The sequence below is a fragment of the Uranotaenia lowii genome, unplaced genomic scaffold, assembly GCF_029784155.1.
Source record: "Uranotaenia lowii strain MFRU-FL unplaced genomic scaffold, ASM2978415v1 HiC_scaffold_417, whole genome shotgun sequence".
NCBI lineage: Eukaryota > Metazoa > Arthropoda > Insecta > Diptera > Culicidae > Uranotaenia > Uranotaenia lowii.
In genome coordinates, this window is record NW_026598331.1 from 16,059 (window position 1) to 34,206 (window position 18,148).

An 18,148-nucleotide genomic window follows, 5' to 3' on the forward strand; every position below is an offset into this window, starting at 1 on the left:
TTTTTGTCATTTTTGTCATTTTTGTCATTTTTGTCATTTTTGTCATTTTTGTCATTTTTGTCATTTTTGTCATTTTTGTCATTTTTGTCATTTTTGTCATTTTTGTCATTTTTGTCATTTTTGTCATTTTTGTCATTTTTGTCATTTTTGTCATTTTTGTCATTTTTGTCATTTTTGTCATTTTTGTCATTTTTGTCATTTTTGTCATTTTTGTCATTTTTGTCATTTTTGTCATTTTTGTTATTTTTGTCATTTTTGTCATTTTTGTCATTTTTGTCATTTTTGTCATTTTTGTCATTTTTGTCATTTTTGTCATTTTTGTCATTTTTGTCATTTTTGTCATTTTTGTCATTTTTGTCATTTTTGTCATTTTTGTCATTTTTGTCATTTTTGTCATTTTTGTCATTTTTGTCATTTTTGTCATTTTTGTCATTTTTGTCATTTTTGTCATTTTTGTCATTTTTGTCATTTTTGTCATTTTTGTCATTTTTGTCATTTTTGTCATTTTTGTCATTTTTGTCATTTTTGTCATTTTTGTCATTTTTGTCATTTTTGTCATTTTTGTCATTTTTGTCATTTTTGTCATTTTTGTCATTTTTGTCATTTTTGTCATTTTTGTCATTTTTGTCATTTTTGTCATTTTTGTCATTTTTGTCATTTTTGTCATTTTTGTCATTTTTGTCATTTTTGTCATTTTTGTCATTTTTGTAATTTTTGTGATTTTTGTAATTTTTGTAATTTTTGTCATTTTTGTCATTTTTGTAATTTTTGTAATTTTTGTAATTTTTGTAATTTTTGTAATTTTTGTAATTTTTGTAATTTTTGTAATTTTTGTAATTTTTGTAATTTTTGTAATTTTTGTAATTTTTGTAATTTTTGTAATTTTTGTAATTTTTGTAATTTTTGTAATTTTTGTAATTTTTGTAATTTTTGTAAATTTTGTAATTTTTGTAATTTTTGTCATTTTTGTAATTTTTGTAATTTTTGTAATTTTTGTAATTTTTGTAATTTTTGTAATTTTTGTAATTTTAGTAATTTTAGTATTTTTTGTAATTTTTGTAATTTTTGTAGTTTTTGTAATTTTTGTAATTTTTGTAATTTTTGTAACTTTTGTAATTTTTGCAATTTTTGTAATTTCTGTAATTTTTGTAATTTGTGTAATTTTTGTAATTTTTGTAATTTTTGTAGGGGAGAGTGGGGTATCGTAGGCCATGGGGAAACGTGGGCCACTTTTAATATTTCAGAAGTGTGTTGAGATAAAAATCTCAAACCAACTGTCATCGTCGTCGCTTTGCGTGAGCATATATTCCTATATGTTGTTGACAGAAATACGCTTCATATGCTTCTTTTATTCATCAAGCTAAAAAAAGTTAGAAAAATTCACTTACATAATTAAAAAAACACCCGCTAATTTCATCTATGGGGAACCTAAAGTGCATAACAAAAATATGCTCATACGCTTATGATCTTAGTTTTATCATGATCTTTCACGTGGAAAAGGAATTTTTGATAAAACATCAATAAGTCACACAAACGCAACCAATTTGCAAGTCATAGCTTGTGGGGAATCGTGGGCCACACATCTTGAATCACCTATATTTTTATGTTTTTATACACATTCAGAACTTAAAATACGTTTTACCTTATCTGCAAAGTTTTCTTATGCCAAATGAAGAGTAATGAAAAATATTTTGTCCATCTTATATAAGAAATTTTGCCAAAATGTTCGCGAGCCAGGTTTTGGAATCTATGCGATCATACACAGCTCTCTTTTTTATTTCATCATCTGAAATTGCTTTAAAATAACGAAATGAATTAGGAAATCATAGTTTTGGGTCAACTCATAAACTTTGCGTGTTATTTGGTCAATTTGGATTTGGTGGCCCACGATTCCCGACCATTTTTGAAAACCCCAAAAATATGGCTTTTTTTCAAACAGTCAGAATTTTTGGAAAATAACTTATTAAAAATTTTTAAAAAATACCTTATGATACCTTGAAAATATAGAAAACTATACCATTTTTTATTTTCATTTTATCTTCTATAATAAAGAAGTTATGGAACAACGAAAAAAAGTGGCCCATGATTCCCCACTCTCCCATAATTTTTGTAATTTTTGTAATTTTTGTAATTTTTGTAGTTTTTGTAAATTTTGTAATTTTGTAATTTTTGTAATTTTTGTAATTTTTGTAATTTTTGTAATTTTTGTATTTTTTTAAATTTTTTGTATTTTTTGTAATTTTTGTAATTTTTGTAATTGTTGTAATTTTTGTAATTTTTGTAATTTTTGTAATTTTTGTAATTTTTGTAATTTTTGTAAATTTTGTAATTGTTGTAATTTTTGTCATTTTAGTCATTTTAGTAATTTTAGTAATTTTAGTAATTTTTGTAATTTTTGTAATTTTTGTAATTTTTGTAATTTTTGTAATTTTTGTAATTTTTGTAATTTTTGTAATTTTTGTAATTTTTGTAATTTTTGTAATTTTTGTAATTTTTGTAATTTTTGTAATTTTTGTAATTTTTGTAATTTTTGTAATTTTTGTAATTTTTGTAATTTTTGTTATTTTTGTAATTTTTGTAATTTTTGTAATTTTTGTAATTTTTGTAATTTTTGTAATTTTTGTAATTTTTGTAATTTTTGTAATTTTTTTAATTTCTGTAATTTTTGTAATTTTTGTAATTTTTGTAATTTTTGTAATTTTTGTAATTTTTGTAATTTTTGTAATTTTTGTAATTTTTGCAATTTTTGTAATTTTTGTTATTTTTGTAATTTTTGTAATTTTTGTAATTTTTGTAATTTTTGTAATTTTTGTAATTTTTGTTATTTTTGTTATTTTGTAATTTTTGTAATTTTTGTAATTTTTGTAATTTTTGTAATTTTTGTATTTTTTGTAATTTTTGTAATTTTTGTAATTTTTGTAATTTTTGTAATTTTTGTAATTTTTGTAATTTTTATAATTTTTGTAATTTTTGTAATTTTTGTAATTTTTGTAATTTTTGTAATTTTTGTAATTTTTGTAATTTTTGTAATTTTTGTAATTTTTGTAATTTTTGTAATTTTTGTAATTTTTGTAATTTTTGTAATTTTTGTAATTTTTGTAATTTTTGTAATTTTTGTAATTTTTGTAATTTTTGTAATTTTTGTAATTTTTGTAATTTTTGTAATTTTTGTAATTTTTGTAATTTTTGTAATTTGTGTTATTTTTGTAATTTTTGTTATTTTTGTCATTTTTGTAATTTTTGTAATTTTTGTTTTTTTTTGTCAATTTTGTAACTTTTGTAAGTTTTGTAATTTTTGTAATTTTTGTTTTTTTTTTTGTCAATTTTGTAATTTTTGTAAGTTTTGTAATTTTTGTAATTTTTGTAATTTTGTACCACAACAGAGTAATTTTGGTATTTTTTGTAATTTTAGTCATTTTAGTTATTTTTGTCATGTTTGATTTATGATCTTGAAATTTCTGCTACAATGTTCGAAAATTACACTTGCAGAATTTTTCCTTTTTCGGCACCAGTAGGACTTTCAGCTCAGAAAAGCAAAACAACGTTAAAGGTTAGTTTGTCAGTTCTAGTCAGTTTCACTAGTAGACAGGGCCGTAGGAAGAACCGACTCATGGGGGGGGTTTTGTTGACTGACTTTTACCTTTAAACTCTTTTGCAAGTTCCAAGTTTCTCACTTTTGATGAAAATAAATAAAATTTTCCCAACAGACAGTAAGAGATAAAAAATCGGATGAAATTTGCTTGATGTAAACTTGACCTTAAATTATGTTTTAATTTTGAAACTTGGCTTTTAAAAAACTGCAATATTAATAATGTTAAAAATACACCGTGAAAATATTAGAAAAATACAGCGAGAAAATATAGAATTTTGTGCAAATATTTTACGTGAAGATCAGGTACACATTTTCTTAACAGCAAATATTTTTCATAAAGAATCAATTCCATTATGAAAATCGTGTGGATGATTTTTTTTTTAAATATTATTTGGGATTTTTTGCATAAAACAAAACTTAGAAAATTAACTCAATTTCTACCTTATATTTACGATCTTTTTTTATAGATGTTTCTCGGTGATCATTAGTAAAAAAATAAAAGGAAGGAAAAGGATCATTAGGAAGTGCGGTGATCAAAACAAACAAAAATAAACATTATACCTAATTGTGATTTTATGATGATTAAAAAACTCATTCATAAGCTAAATCTTTTTTTTTAATTTTAAACCTGAATTCTGAACCTGATTTAAAAATTGAATCTATTTCCGAATTTCTGTACGATTTCTGAAATGTACAAAAAATACGTTTCCGAATCTTTATTACAGATCAGAATTTTTTGAGCCATTTTAAAAGCACTCATTCATGAATCTTTTATTTAAACTCTGTTGAGCACATTTAATCTTCATTCATTATTTCAATTATTTATTTTTAATCTGTTTTGTGAATCTAAATAAGAATGTGAATTTCAAATGATGAATCTAAATCTAAGTTTTCAATTTCGGATCGCCACTTAAGAGCTTTAAAAACTTCAAATTTGAATGTAAAACAATTTTTGTTTTCATATTCGGAAATCTATTATCTAAACATTGAAAATGCATACGATTTTCAACATGATTCAAATTTGATATGAAATGCAAAACCAAATTTGAACCAGGATTTAAAAACAGCTTTTCATTCCCAATTTCTTATGATTATTCGAACTGAAAATCAAGAATCCTAAAATTGATAAAGAATCCGAAATACGAAAATATGTATAAATACAATTTTGGCTGTGGGGATATGAAACCAGAGCCTCAAAAATAGAAAATGGGTTCAATTTAAAATTTAGTATTCAGACCTGAATTTCTAAGACAAGGTTGCCAGATTGGCCAGTTTCAATCGGGTTGGCCTGGATGATTAATATAAAATTAGGGAAAAGTCCGGTTCGACCCGGTTTCCCGGATCACATTAGAAAAGTTCGGATTTGGCCCGGCTTAAATCTCATTCTCATTCTCAAATCAAATAAATAAAAACAAATTGTGTTTTAATTTTTTCCATTTATGCGTTCAAATTTTTAATTTCTTCATCTTTTTCTTTCTTCTTGATTTTTGATGAGTAATTCCTAGGTTTTGTCCAAAATTGCCCGGATATTGCTCGGATTTTGGTCGACAATTTTTCAATCCACTACCCGGATTTTGCAAGGTTTTTATATAAACTAGCCCGGATTTATCTGGCCCTAATACGTGATGAAAAACCTGGCAACCTATGAACAAGTGAGAAAGTTTTGGGAAACTGTTGCTGAATTTTGAACTTGGGATGGGTTTTTGAGGTTTTGGCTATAGGCTTTAGTCTAGATTGTTTCTCTTGAAAAACTTAGCGATATTATTATAATTGGTAATTATTTGTAATTTGGAGTGTAGAGTGTAATACCTCGCTTGTTTTTTGGACGCTCATGGGGGGGGGTTTAACCCCCAAAACCCCCCCCGTTCCTACGGCCATGCTAGTAGATACATACTAAGTCTGGGAGAAAGACCTGACCTGACACTCTTTCAGTAGAACGTACATATGACTATTTGAATAGAACTGCCGCACCTCCTAAAATTAAGTCCATTACGTAAAGGCTGGCAAGTGGCATCATCATCATCGTTGGTCGTAAAGTTGGCCGACGATCGCCCTACCGCCCCGGTCTTCTAATGTTTATTTACGTTAGTGGAGCGTGAAATGAAAAGAAAATTTTGAATATTTATCATAGGTCCGAATGTCTGTGCTAGCTACTGTTGTTGTTTCAAGTGTGTGAGATTCGAAATTCGGACGGTTCTTTCTTGGTTAATGGTCGCAAGTTCATATGCCGATACTTTCTTCGTCCCGGCCCATTTCCGTGCAAGTGGACCTGCCATAGTAATGTGGTTAGGTTTTTTGTTGTCTGTGGTTCGGGGATCCGTTTTTTTTTTGTTATTTGAACGGAGGAAAAGCGTAAAACTTCAAACGAAACGCGACAAAAACATTACTTGGTTTATGTGTGTATTTGAATCGCGTTTCGCGCCCTCATTGTTGATACAGGATTTCAGTTTTAGGATAAATTAGCATCTGAGAGTAGGTCATACATTTGCATACAAGTGGACCGGTGCTGAGTGAAAGATTTGAGGAGCAGACATCCTAGCGACAAGAGAAAAAAATAATTGGTGGTAGTGAGTAACACTTCCATTTGAGTAAAGGTTTTGGAAAAAAATAAATATTTATATTTTTATTTCGTTCATAAGTTGATACCAAGTTCTGAGAGCTTTTCTGAATTAAGATAATATATTTTTTGATTCATTATGCATCCTCTATCAAATAATTTCCAAAACATCATATATTTATCAATGCAATTGAATATGTACTCTTTCATGGACAGTACACAGTGCATCTCAATTTTGATTTATACGATGTGGAATGGAGCGTGTTAATCAACGATCCGTTGAATAAACCCGATTTTAATTATTAACAGAAATGATTGACAGCTCTTGACCGAACTTGACTTAACTATAGTTTACATTTTTTATTTTTTATTCTAATCTGTGTTTTTTTTGTTTCTTTTGCCAGTTTCACAATGCCTGCAGATCACAAACATCGATGTGCCCCAGTCCTACGTGATATCCCGGGGTGAGGATCCACCGGAAGACCTGATCCTGGATTGCGAGTTCGAGCTGGACCAAACCCGTTCCAAGGGATTCGTGCTCAAGTGGAAGCACAACGACCTGCAAATCTACCAGTGGATCCCGTCCAAAAAACCAGTAGCGTTTGTATGATTCGTAACGAGAATTTTCTAAATTATCGGAAACCTAACAAACAAAAATCTATTCTAGAGTCACTTCAAGGGTCACATCGATACGGAATATGCCGTCTCGGATGATCGGTTTCAGAAGTACCGTGCCTTACGGTTGACAAATCCGTTGACCAATCTGACCGGGAAGTATAGCTGCTCGGTGCAGACGTATGAGGAAAATGAAACCAAGAGTGCACCGTTGCAGATAATTCTGCCAGAGACAGAGTTCAATCTGACCTACCATCAGGAATCGAACGGAAGTCTGATGGTTTCATGTGCGGTGAACGATATCTTCCCCAAGCCAGAGCTGTCACTGTTGTGAGTATCTAGTTTATTTTTATTTTGATTATTGTTCCATCTTGTGTTTTGGAATTTTTCGGTGTAACCGTGTGTCTGGTTATTGGAATTTTTACGGCTTGATCGATGAAAAGTGTTCTAGTAGTAAGAATGAAATGACTGAAAATGATATACGAAAAGAAGGATAGTAAAAAACCTATAGGCGGTGAAAATGAGCGAAGGGCACTTTGAAAAGAAGAGTGAAATCCACTTGTTAGACTTTGGGGGTCTTTCAACATAAACAACGTTTAAGACTGATCTTCCTTTTTATTTCACTCATCTGAACGTCACCTACATTTCACCAGTTTGTCCGGTCGGAGAATGTGAAACCGAATCGATCACCACGCCTTTCCTTATGCTACACGTACAAGCTGTGAAGAAATCATGTCGAGTTCACGTCCATATTTTGAGGTGTAGTTTGGTTAAAATTTTGGATTTCAGACCCTCAGCGGCTTTGTACTGCCTGATCCATTCCGCCCAGCGGCCCTCAGCCTAACCTTCTTGTGCCTGACGACTGGATTTGGAAGTGGGATTTAAGAAGAAGTAGGTATGCCGTACCCAAAAATCGTGTTGCGTGCCATTATACTATCTCTTAAAACTCGCGAGAATTAGAAAATTTGGCTAATGGCGTACGCAGCTAGGAAGCCTTTCCAGCATGGAGACTTTCAGGAGATGATCAAACGTTTCTTGAGCGTGATCAGCAGTTGACGTACGTGGGGTGAGTCTTTTCTAGTTGAAAATATTTTATAGCATCGAGGAGGTAATCCTTTTTTTATTGGTTGGGTACTCAGGCACAGCGTTTCATCGCGTTCCCCCAAATTGATACTCTGGGCCCATAGGTACAATGGGAAGACTCATGATATACTCCGAACACCTAGTTCTCACCTCGAACTGTTCAACACACTGTGCTTCAAAAATGGGAGGCCTATTCGCGCTATTGCGCTCGAAGGAATACTCATAGGCGAGACCACTTCCAGCAAAACCTTTCATCTTTACGACTCGACGTCTGAACTCTCCTCTAAAGACTTGAGAACCGACATCTCCTCGCAATGACTCGAGATTCTCACATAAATCTCTCCTATTAGCGACTCGAGACCTGATCTCTCCTCTTACGACTCAAGATCCGACTCTTCCTCGCATTGACTCGAGGTTGATGTACACATACCTCCCTCTGTACGACTCAAGGCCCGATCTCTCCTCTAGCGACTCGAGATCTGACCTTCCCTCGTAAAGACTCGAGGTAACAACTTATACCCCTCCCCTTGTTGATTAAAGGCCTGATCTCTCCTCTTGCGACTCGAGACCCGACGTCTTATCATTAACATTCGAGGTACTTATGGAACGGCTCATGATATCAAATACTCCACTTATACCTCCTACTCCCCTCAGGCCTGTGACGTTGGTAACCACCTCGAACTTTTTCTACACTACCCTTTAAGGGTGGGCGGCCACGAACGACTCAAGGATCTATCTCTCCTCGAGTTAGCTTGAAGTGCCCGTCGTGTACCGGTAGAGACATACTTATCCTAGTCTCGTGCCACGCTCGGAACTTAGCGCATCGACTCGGATGATTCCCAACGTGAAACCGTCTTACTTCGACTCAACTGTCTCACCCAGCATCGAATGACCATCTGTCGCTGTGTTAATTCACTCGCACCTTGCTTCGACGCTACATCGACCTTCCAAAGCATAACGATGACTAAGCGATTGTAATAGATACGCTTGTGCCTTACGCAGGGCAGGGCATTCAGCGCCACCTGCGCGGCTTGATAGTTTGCTCCTACACCCCTCGTGCATGTGTACGCTAAAGCTTAGTTGAGACGTGACCAGGCTAAGACACGAATGCCACAAGAATGGTAAAGTGTCACTAATAAAACCTTAAAAAAACTTTATTGGCTGCTCTCACCTGGCAGAGCTACAAGTTCGTGTCTACAGATTCCACATTGGGAAACTAATGCATTCCACAGCTCTTTCTTATTTTATTTTATTTGGAGTCTTTGACTACTGTCATGCAGACTTAATATTAAAACTAACTTATGAATAAGATTACAAAATTATTAAAAATTAGTTAAAAATTAGTTTACATCACGGATTGCACTTTTGAACGTAGATTTAGATATATGAAAGTCAAATAAGTGCGAGACAACATTAAAAGCTTGACAACATCGGTATAAGGGGAGATTTTGTCCAAATACTGTTCTGCTTCTTGGCAACCAAAAAATCAACTGACTGCGTAGTTGTCGAGCTGGGGCGTAGAGGTTTAAACTCTGGAGCAGTTGGGGACAGTCAACAGCGTTGGTCAAAATATCGTAGATGAAGATTCGTTGAAGATAGTTTCTTCTTTGACTCAAAGGCGTCATTGATAGTAGGGCACACCTCTCAGAGTAAGGAGTAAACCGTACGGGATCTTGCCAAGGCAGACGGCGTAATGCGTACCACAGAATTTTTTTCTGGATTCTTTCAATCCTGTCGCTGTGAACGGAGTGGTAAGGTGCCCAAACTGGAACCGCATATTCTAAGACGCTGCGTACTAACGAGCAGAATAAAGTTTTCAATGCATACGGGTCTTCAAAACTTGACGTATTCCGACGAAGAATACGTCAAGTTTTAAAGACCCGTATGCATTGAAAACTTTATTCTGCTCGTTTCTCTTGTGTCATCTCATCGAAGAAGTTTACTTTCACATTCATCAGCTTCAGTGATCCTGTACTTGGTTACCCATAACGAAAGCACGAGTATGTAGCATTTCGGCGGACTTGAAGCTTTCCATAGCTCGTAGCATGTCGTAGTGCGTCCGCATCAAGCGTCGATGGATAGCCTCGATTTGTTCAGTTCCGTTCTGGTGGAAAGGCCACAAAACAGCTGAAGCACACTCGAGAATAGAACGAACTAGGTAGCAGTGAAATCTTTGAAGTCTTTACTCTACCTACCTACCTAACGGTCCGGTGCCGATTGACCAACGCATAGGGTTGGGATAAAAGATCTCCACTGCTGATGATCCGGAGCCAGCGTCTTCTTTTGCTGCTAGCTAAAGTTTTCGTCAACTGTGCGGGTTTCAGCAACTAGACTACGCCGCCACGAGCTTCTGGGCCTGCCTCTTCTTCGATACACATCTGAATTCAAGTCAAGCGCCTCTCTGCAAATCTCGTTTTCATCTCTTCGCAGAGTGTGCATAATCCATCTCCAACCGTAGGTACTGAATCTCGATTTCTAGCGCCTTTTGATGACACCTGCGATGTTGTTCCACGGTTGAGATCCAGCTGCCAAGCCATCAAGCGCGGAAAATTTCCGCAGGCAGCGATTCAAGCTTTTCTGATCGGGTTTGGAAGTCTTTCTTGGTACCTAAATACCTACCATCATAAGGCGTAATCTGGCTGTCAAGATACTGGAATTACTCCACTTTCTCAACCTGTGGCCCAGCTACCACAAAATTGAAACGATTTTCTACGTCGATTTCCATCGACTTGGTCTTTGAAACCGGCTGCCTTTCGGTGAGGTCGTCAAGTTTGCATTGCATGTCTTGTTGTCTTTGGGCGGGCAAAATAGTATCATCAGCCACGTCAAGGAGAAAGAGTAGTGGTGACAAAATACATCCTTGACTCACTCCAGCAGTTACCGGGACAGGATCAAAAACACACCGTAGTGCCAAAACTTGCACAAAAATGACTCGTACTGTGCTTCGATTCGTATTGTGGTGATGTGGTCTACATATGATCGTCCGGATCGGAACCCAGCTTGTTGCCGTCGGAGTGTAGCGTCAATCTTCTCCTGGACCATGTTCAGGGCTTTGAGAGTTGTACAGATCAAAGTTATCCCAGCAAACATTTTTGTAGGTATATTTCTCAACAACTTTGTTATACGTTTCATATACATTATAGAATGATCGTATGAAACACGAAAAAACAGCATTTACCTACCAAAGTGGAGGCAACATACACAGGTACAAGTTTTTTCTCTCAACGCATGCGAACCGTTGCCAGCGACAATATTTGCTGCTTCTGTCATTGGGAAATTCTTGCAAATACACTATCGGATTTTTATCAATCTGGTTGCATCAAAGCTGTTCTCGCACTTGACCGACGCGGGAGAAAAAAGGAATGAAATCGTTTTCAAAATCTGCAAACAAGGCGGACTTTTTATCATATCCGATTTTAACCATTTAATCCGAGTTCGAGTAACGATTTTTACGACCTTATTCTTGCGTTAGTTGGAATTACGATTCGTTTTAACATTTTTAATGACTTGAGTTATCATTTTTAATGCGATTTCATGTTTGCTGGGATGCCACGCTTCACAGCAAAAAAAATGTAACGATGACCGATGTAATTTCTGTGACCGACAGGATTTTCGCTGAAATATGTGCACAACGCGAACAAGTCATGTAGTGTAATATCTCAACCTTCTTTGTAATAATGCATCAAGTAGTCAATGTTACGTTCAATTGACGTTTGAAATTTTATCAATATCAAAAACTGAAAAACGGATTGCGAGGCTCAGGAGGATTTGTTCTGCTGGTAAGTATAATCAAATTTCATTAAAATTCTTAGCAAAACCACATCTCCGAACTGATTCTCATATTTTTATTGTTTTAGGCTATATGCCCAAATCACTAATCCCAAACAGATTCGAGGCTTTTAAACATCCGGATATGAAGATAAGTATTTTGTGTTGTTCATCCTCTTAGTAATTTTTCAATTAATTTCTAACAGAGACTATCAGTTCTAGCTTGCATACACGAGAGCTTGGTCATCCAAAGGACGCAGATTGGAATTTTCTGCTGTGTGAAACACTGACCAAGAACACAATTGAATGTCTATTCATTGTTCCATCACCGTGCAAGAGGCCGAAACTCAAGTTATGTTTTGAAAAGGAAGTGGATTATGTCAGAAGTTTTCAGAACTGAGGAAGTTGCAAAGCAGACGAAAAGAATTCGTGTTCTGGACGTGTCCTCCCTTTCAAAAGGTTAATCGATCGCTCCAAAAAACCATTTTTCCAGACAGCCCAAGAAGAACACTCCTATTTTTAGATCATGTTGTCCAGATAATGTAGGTGATAGTTTTACTTATATTGTTAGGCTCGAGGCTTCTCAAGAGACAAATAATGTATACAAAAATTAAACTTTAACACCGAGCTCATCTGATTAATGACAAATATTCAATTAAAAAATTATTGATGAGTGTAAGTACATAATTCTAATTTACTTTTTAAATCCCTGAACTCCTAGAAACAAACCAAAGTCTGAACTCTGAGGCTAATATTTGAATATTGACAAAATATCCTGAATCAATAAAAATTTATCCAAAAAAAGTTATTCTAAATCTAAACGACTCGTATCGAAAGCCTTTTTTTTTGTATGCTCGAATCCATCTACCACGTTACAATCATTTCGTGAAATTTTGTACATCCTATGTGTGCAAAAGCTTGAACATCAAAATGATGTAATATTAGGTACCATTTGCGACTCAAGTTATGTGCACGTTTTCGATGTAATATCGCAATACTTTTTTTGCTGTGCTGTTACCGCACTCGGTCAGGTCTCCTTTCTTCGGGAACTTTACGAGGTTACCCTGCATCCAGTCAGCCGGGAATGTTTCAGTGTTCCAGATGTCAGCGAAAATACGGTGCAATATTTGGCATCTCTTTGAAGTCTTTGGCCATGCGAAACTCCAGCCGTTGCACGTTGGTTGAAAATAACGGCCAGATCGTTGAAACGGGTCACCCAGATGATAGTTTCGTTGTCGAGGATGTATTCCGTTTTCTAGAAAACGATGCTATCTTGTATCATCATACAGTCTCCAAAGAACTTGTCAAATCATGTCTAAATTAAGAGAATCGAAGTTGTAGATCAATCGGCCCATGTGCATAAAAAATACAGCCAAAATGTGAATTTTGCAGTTTAGCTAGAAACAATGATCGAGTATCGTTGACCCACGTACAGCGATTTCAAGGAACGATTTCAGCCCCAAGGCGAAGGTGTTGGTTCCGGGACATACCCTGGATCATCCTAGGGAACATGCAGTTGGTCAATATATCACACCCCGGATGGCAATGAAGGGCAGGGGGCAGGGAGTAAAAATCACTTCACACCAAGTTCCGCTTGTATTTCTTGCTGTGGATGACAATCAGCAAGAAAGAAATGTCAATACAACTCTTTTTTCGCTCCGGACTGGGGTCATGAACGAAAAAAATTAGAGCATGAGGTGCCTGTCAGAAGTTGCGTAATTTATCAAAAAATTTCGTAAGCTAAAAACGCCGTGTTTTTAACGGAACTGGCGTCGGTCTGCTCCACAAAGCGATCGTAGGAGGCTGCCTATACAAGTCATACTTTGATTGGCGAGCCCACCTCATGGCCCCAGTCGCTTTCGATCGACAATTTCTGGGCAAACCTGTAGCATAAGTACTATTCCAATCATTTTGTGGCGAAAACTGAAATGAATTGATAAATAAGTCGACGAGCTCTAAAACTCGTCAACACTTTGGCCATCCCGAACAGTGTAATACTGGTCACCCGGTAGCGTTTTGTAAACCAACTTACAATACTGTCGATGATAACGCACACTGATTTTCCCCACAACATATTATCATATAATTTACGAGCTCGTGGTTTGACGAAAGCAGCCCGTTTTTTACTCCGCTTCGGCTTCTTCTGCTTCTTATATGACTTTAAACTCATTCTTTTTTTTTTGGCATGATGGACAGTGCGGCGAAGGGATCCCACTTTTTTGGTCATATCCTAAGCTGAGGCAAGCTTCCTACTGATCTAAGCACACACGACTTTTCGGTCCAAAGTTTTGTCCATCGGATCCGGTTTCCGTCCAAGTTTTTTTTTTATCCACGAATCTGCTTCCGTCTCAATACTTTCTAATCGATTTTCGGACCGCTTCAATGTAAGCATTCTTCCATTTTCATCATTATGATACATAGAACTTCAAGTTAAACTGTAAACAACAACACACAGCAGACATCAGCTGTTTAAAAGTCATCCGGAATGAGCAGAAATGTATCAAAATCGTTGTTCAGGATCGCCAATGATGGCAGGATCGATAGCATCAGATAATTAGAGATTAAATAAAACCGCACTCATTCAAACAACATTACAAATAGTGGACTGTATTACTTCGATAACTTAGACTTAAACAATTTAGACATTCAAAAAGTACTTCTGACACAAACTGACTATTGGCCATGCTGGCCTCTGAGTTGGCCGCTCGGACCTCCCTTGGCCCTCGGACTTGTTACCGTGATCCGTCTTCGCTGCTGGTTGGTTGGAAAAAGGGACCGAATCTTCGGCTGACTTGGGCTCGACCATTTGGAAATTCTCTTCGTGCCCGAGGAAAGCCGATGATATTTTGGCGCGCAACGCCAACCGTTAATGCTAGCAGCATGGCGATGCTGCTAATGAGCCTTTTCTGGAATTAGGGTGGTTCAACGGAGCTCGTTCGTTCCAGAACAATCGTGCTTAGACATAATGGGACACCCTATATAATCTCAGCATTAAGATTGTTGACGTTTCCTTCTAAAAGCTGGAACTCCTCATGCTTCATCAGATCAGAACTTAAATTAAGCTCAAAGTCGAATTTTTGGAAAGGTGGCCATGGATCTGTTCTTTTTAAGAACAAAGACTATAATAGACTATTATTAGAATCACTTCGGATTTTCTTTATCCAATTTCGTTTAAAAGACGATACTGACTAGAGAATGCATTGCTGACACACACTTTGGTATATTGACACAAGCTCAATTACGACATTTCCGAACAATCAGCGAATTTTCGATCTTGAGATCATTAGTATGGAATATTGCATCACTATCCACTACACAAATGCTGTGAAACCATATTCACGTGTTAATTTTTCCTTTCAGTATTGACGAAGAAATTACCAAGCAAGTAACGCTAACGGAGGAAAACATTCACGGATCATACGATGTTTTGCTGCAGCATGTCCTAGCGGATAGCAGCAAGGACGCCAACATTCAGTGCCAGCTCTCGATACCCGGAACGAACTACACCAAACGGAGAGAGAAGCTCTTCAGCGGTAAAATCACGCAATTGTATAAGTTTCAATGAGAGATCCTAATAATTTTCTTTTTTTGTTTGCAGCATCCGCAGCATCGTTGAAAATATCAACTCTACAAGCCTTACTGTACGCTCTGCTGGCAGCCCTTCTATCCAGTACGATCAGATTCTAACAGCATCCGGCGGGTTTTGTTTGGTAACAAACAATTTGGAACCAATCAATAGTCAGTCGCTCAAAGCGATTTTCAAATTCGAGCGCTTTACATACACACTGCATGTAAATGAAACATCTGAGCTAAGACCCCATTTATGATGTAATACTGAAAATCGACGATCAATTTGAGTATTAGTTGAGTTAAGTATAAAGTGTAAAATCATTTGGGGTTTTATGCTGTTGAAAGTAGTGTGTATTGTTGTGCCTAGCCTAAAATATATTAAATTCAAACAACAATAATATATTTGCGTAGGAGGAATAGTAGGCAAACTGGAAAGTGAATAATTAGTGTCTTACAAAAAAAAAAATGAAAAATAAATCTGGAAAGCAGATTGTTATGTGTTTAGTTCTTTAAGCGATATGTGACTTTAAACAAAAATAGCTATAGGTAATTGGTAAAAATCAGCCAAAATTATCGACTTTATGTTTGATGCGTCTATTCAGAAACGTTCATGATATAATAGAAACTTTTCAATTATATTAAAGCTTCTGTTCATTTTCCATAATTGAACAACAGCGCACAAGGCAGTTAGTCAAATCGCAAGTATAGGTGTGTGAAGAAGAGCTTAATTTTCGAATAGAAATTTAAATATAGCTAAAAAAAAGAAAATAAAAAAAAACTAAAATGCACCTTGTTAATCGAATAGTTCAACATTGATACAGTTTTGTTATATTGCTGAGCAATTGATGTATATATACAGTTGTTTTGTTCTTTGTGTAAATTAATCTATCTTACCATAAGGCAATATTTTTTTCTTCACTGTGTATCTATTGAACATTGTATTTGAAAATTTCGTTTCAGTAATTAATGATTCTCGTGTGAGAATTGGATTTATTGATACGATCAACCAAAAAAAATATTATTGCTTGTTACTTCATGCCAAATGCTTTATGTCAATCGAAAACAAATGAAACTGAAACAAAAACAAAGATCCTGTACCAAAAGTTTAAGAAAATAAAGTTAAGATAAAATTAATTGTAGTTTTTTTTTAAAATCTAATATCGAACTGAGAAAGACTTCTTTGAAAAACTTAAAACATTGTGTTGTGTTGAGGATATTGTGGCTTTGTGATGTGATCGAATATCTATGTAACAAGACATCTGGCCTTGTGAATGTCTATAATTAAAAAGGAACGTTCATTTTGCATCCATTCGTACAGTACATAATTAAACGATTGAAATGGTTCACATGGTGCTTAAGTCAAGGTGACCAATGTTGGTTAAAATCATCACATTGTTAAAACATATTATATACGATTTTTTATGTCAGGTTAGCCTAGTAGAATTTCCCAAAATATTTAACTTAGATTGTGAACTGCCGAATATGGAATGATATATCTACCTACAATTCATTTAATCTATATGTTTGTTAAACACCACGCTGAGTTGTGGAGGATTATATCAAATGTATCTGAGAACTTTTGCAGAGTATTATGTTTACCCCAGAATGACAAATACCCGAAATCAAACCCTAGAACGTAGAACCGCAGGACCAATTCCCAGAAAAATATTCTCCAGAATGCACCATTTACTAGAACTTGTTTCCCCTCAATGAACCATTTCCGAAATTTTTTTTCCCGAGAATATTAGGTTATGTTTTGGAGACGATTTTCGATCATCAGGTAATGTTTTCGGCTTTCGGTCTTTTTATCATATGATCAATCATTTAAATATTCGTGCTTAATCCGACATTTTGATGATAGATTTATTCTTTATTAAGGAACTAAAATTGAGTTAAGCGTGAAAGTGCAAATATATTGGATTTAAACAAAGTTTGAAACGATGATGACTTACTCGATCATCGATCATCAGTTTGTGTCTATAATTAAAATTAAAACATTCATTACGTGTTACTTATGTTAAATCTTTATATTGCTAGTGAATTGTTACGTTGGATTCGTGGATTCATTACATCTCTATTTAGTGTTCAAGTGTGTTCAAAAATATAATTATGCTAGGATAAGAAAAGAGCTAAATGTTTCCGAGCTACACTGATCGTTTAACTTCGACTAGAAATATTATTCTAGCATGATAATTTTGGGCATTTTGTTTCGTTTAGGAATCACATAAAGACAAATTGCTTAAAATCAGTTACCATTTTGTCGCAGATCTTGCTCTTAGAACCTATTACAACACACACTAGCACTGAAGATTTTCAAATCAACCATAGTGCTTACATGTATTTTCATTTAGGTATTTTTGTTCTTTCATTGTTTATATGATTTTATCTCTTCTTTCTATTTTAAATTTCATGATGAGAATGGTTATAAATTTCCTCGGCTTTTCTTTTAACTTCTGTTTATCAACTATTTATCAGATCATCGAAGTTCTCTTCAAATTCAGATCCTAGTTTATTGAAGTCTGCTTATACAGAGTTTCTCCATGTAAAACTTGGTTTTCTTTTTTCCAGTTTTACACTAACTTTCAATACTAACTGTTGTAACTAATAGTTTGACCATCCTAAAGCCTTCTAACGTTGAACTTGAAACCGCTATGTTTGACGCTGATGTTGATAATATTATCTTGTTGATAGTTGTTTTAGTAGCATCTGTACGTCATTCGTGACTTATATCAAGGATGCAGTTGGCGAGCAGTTGTTGAAAAACTTATCCTGTGTGTTCTTTCGATTTCTGCGACGAAATACTTTAAGCTTTGAGGATCCATACGCTCTCAAGACAGTTGTTAACGCGTAAATTTAAGCCACATTAATGAGTCTCATAACGCGGAAGAAAAACGAGAGCAAACAAACCTATTGGGAGCAAATTTATGGCAGACTGGATACTCTTTTGGCACAGCTGATCAACA

At 34.8% G+C, this 18,148-nt stretch overlaps 1 protein-coding gene across 1 annotated transcript; it reads left to right on the forward strand.

Moving 5' to 3' along the window:
• Nucleotides 1-6,553: 6,553 nt before the first annotated feature.
• Nucleotides 6,554-16,278, forward strand: LOC129760090 (uncharacterized; the record flags this gene model as incomplete). The annotated part of the gene is made up of 4 exons (XM_055757662.1): nucleotides 6,554-6,753; nucleotides 6,817-7,094; nucleotides 14,976-15,148; nucleotides 15,214-16,278. Coding segments are annotated over 4 exons (740 nt in total), but the record flags the coding sequence as incomplete, so codon positions are not given.
• Nucleotides 16,279-18,148: the final 1,870 nt, after the last annotated feature.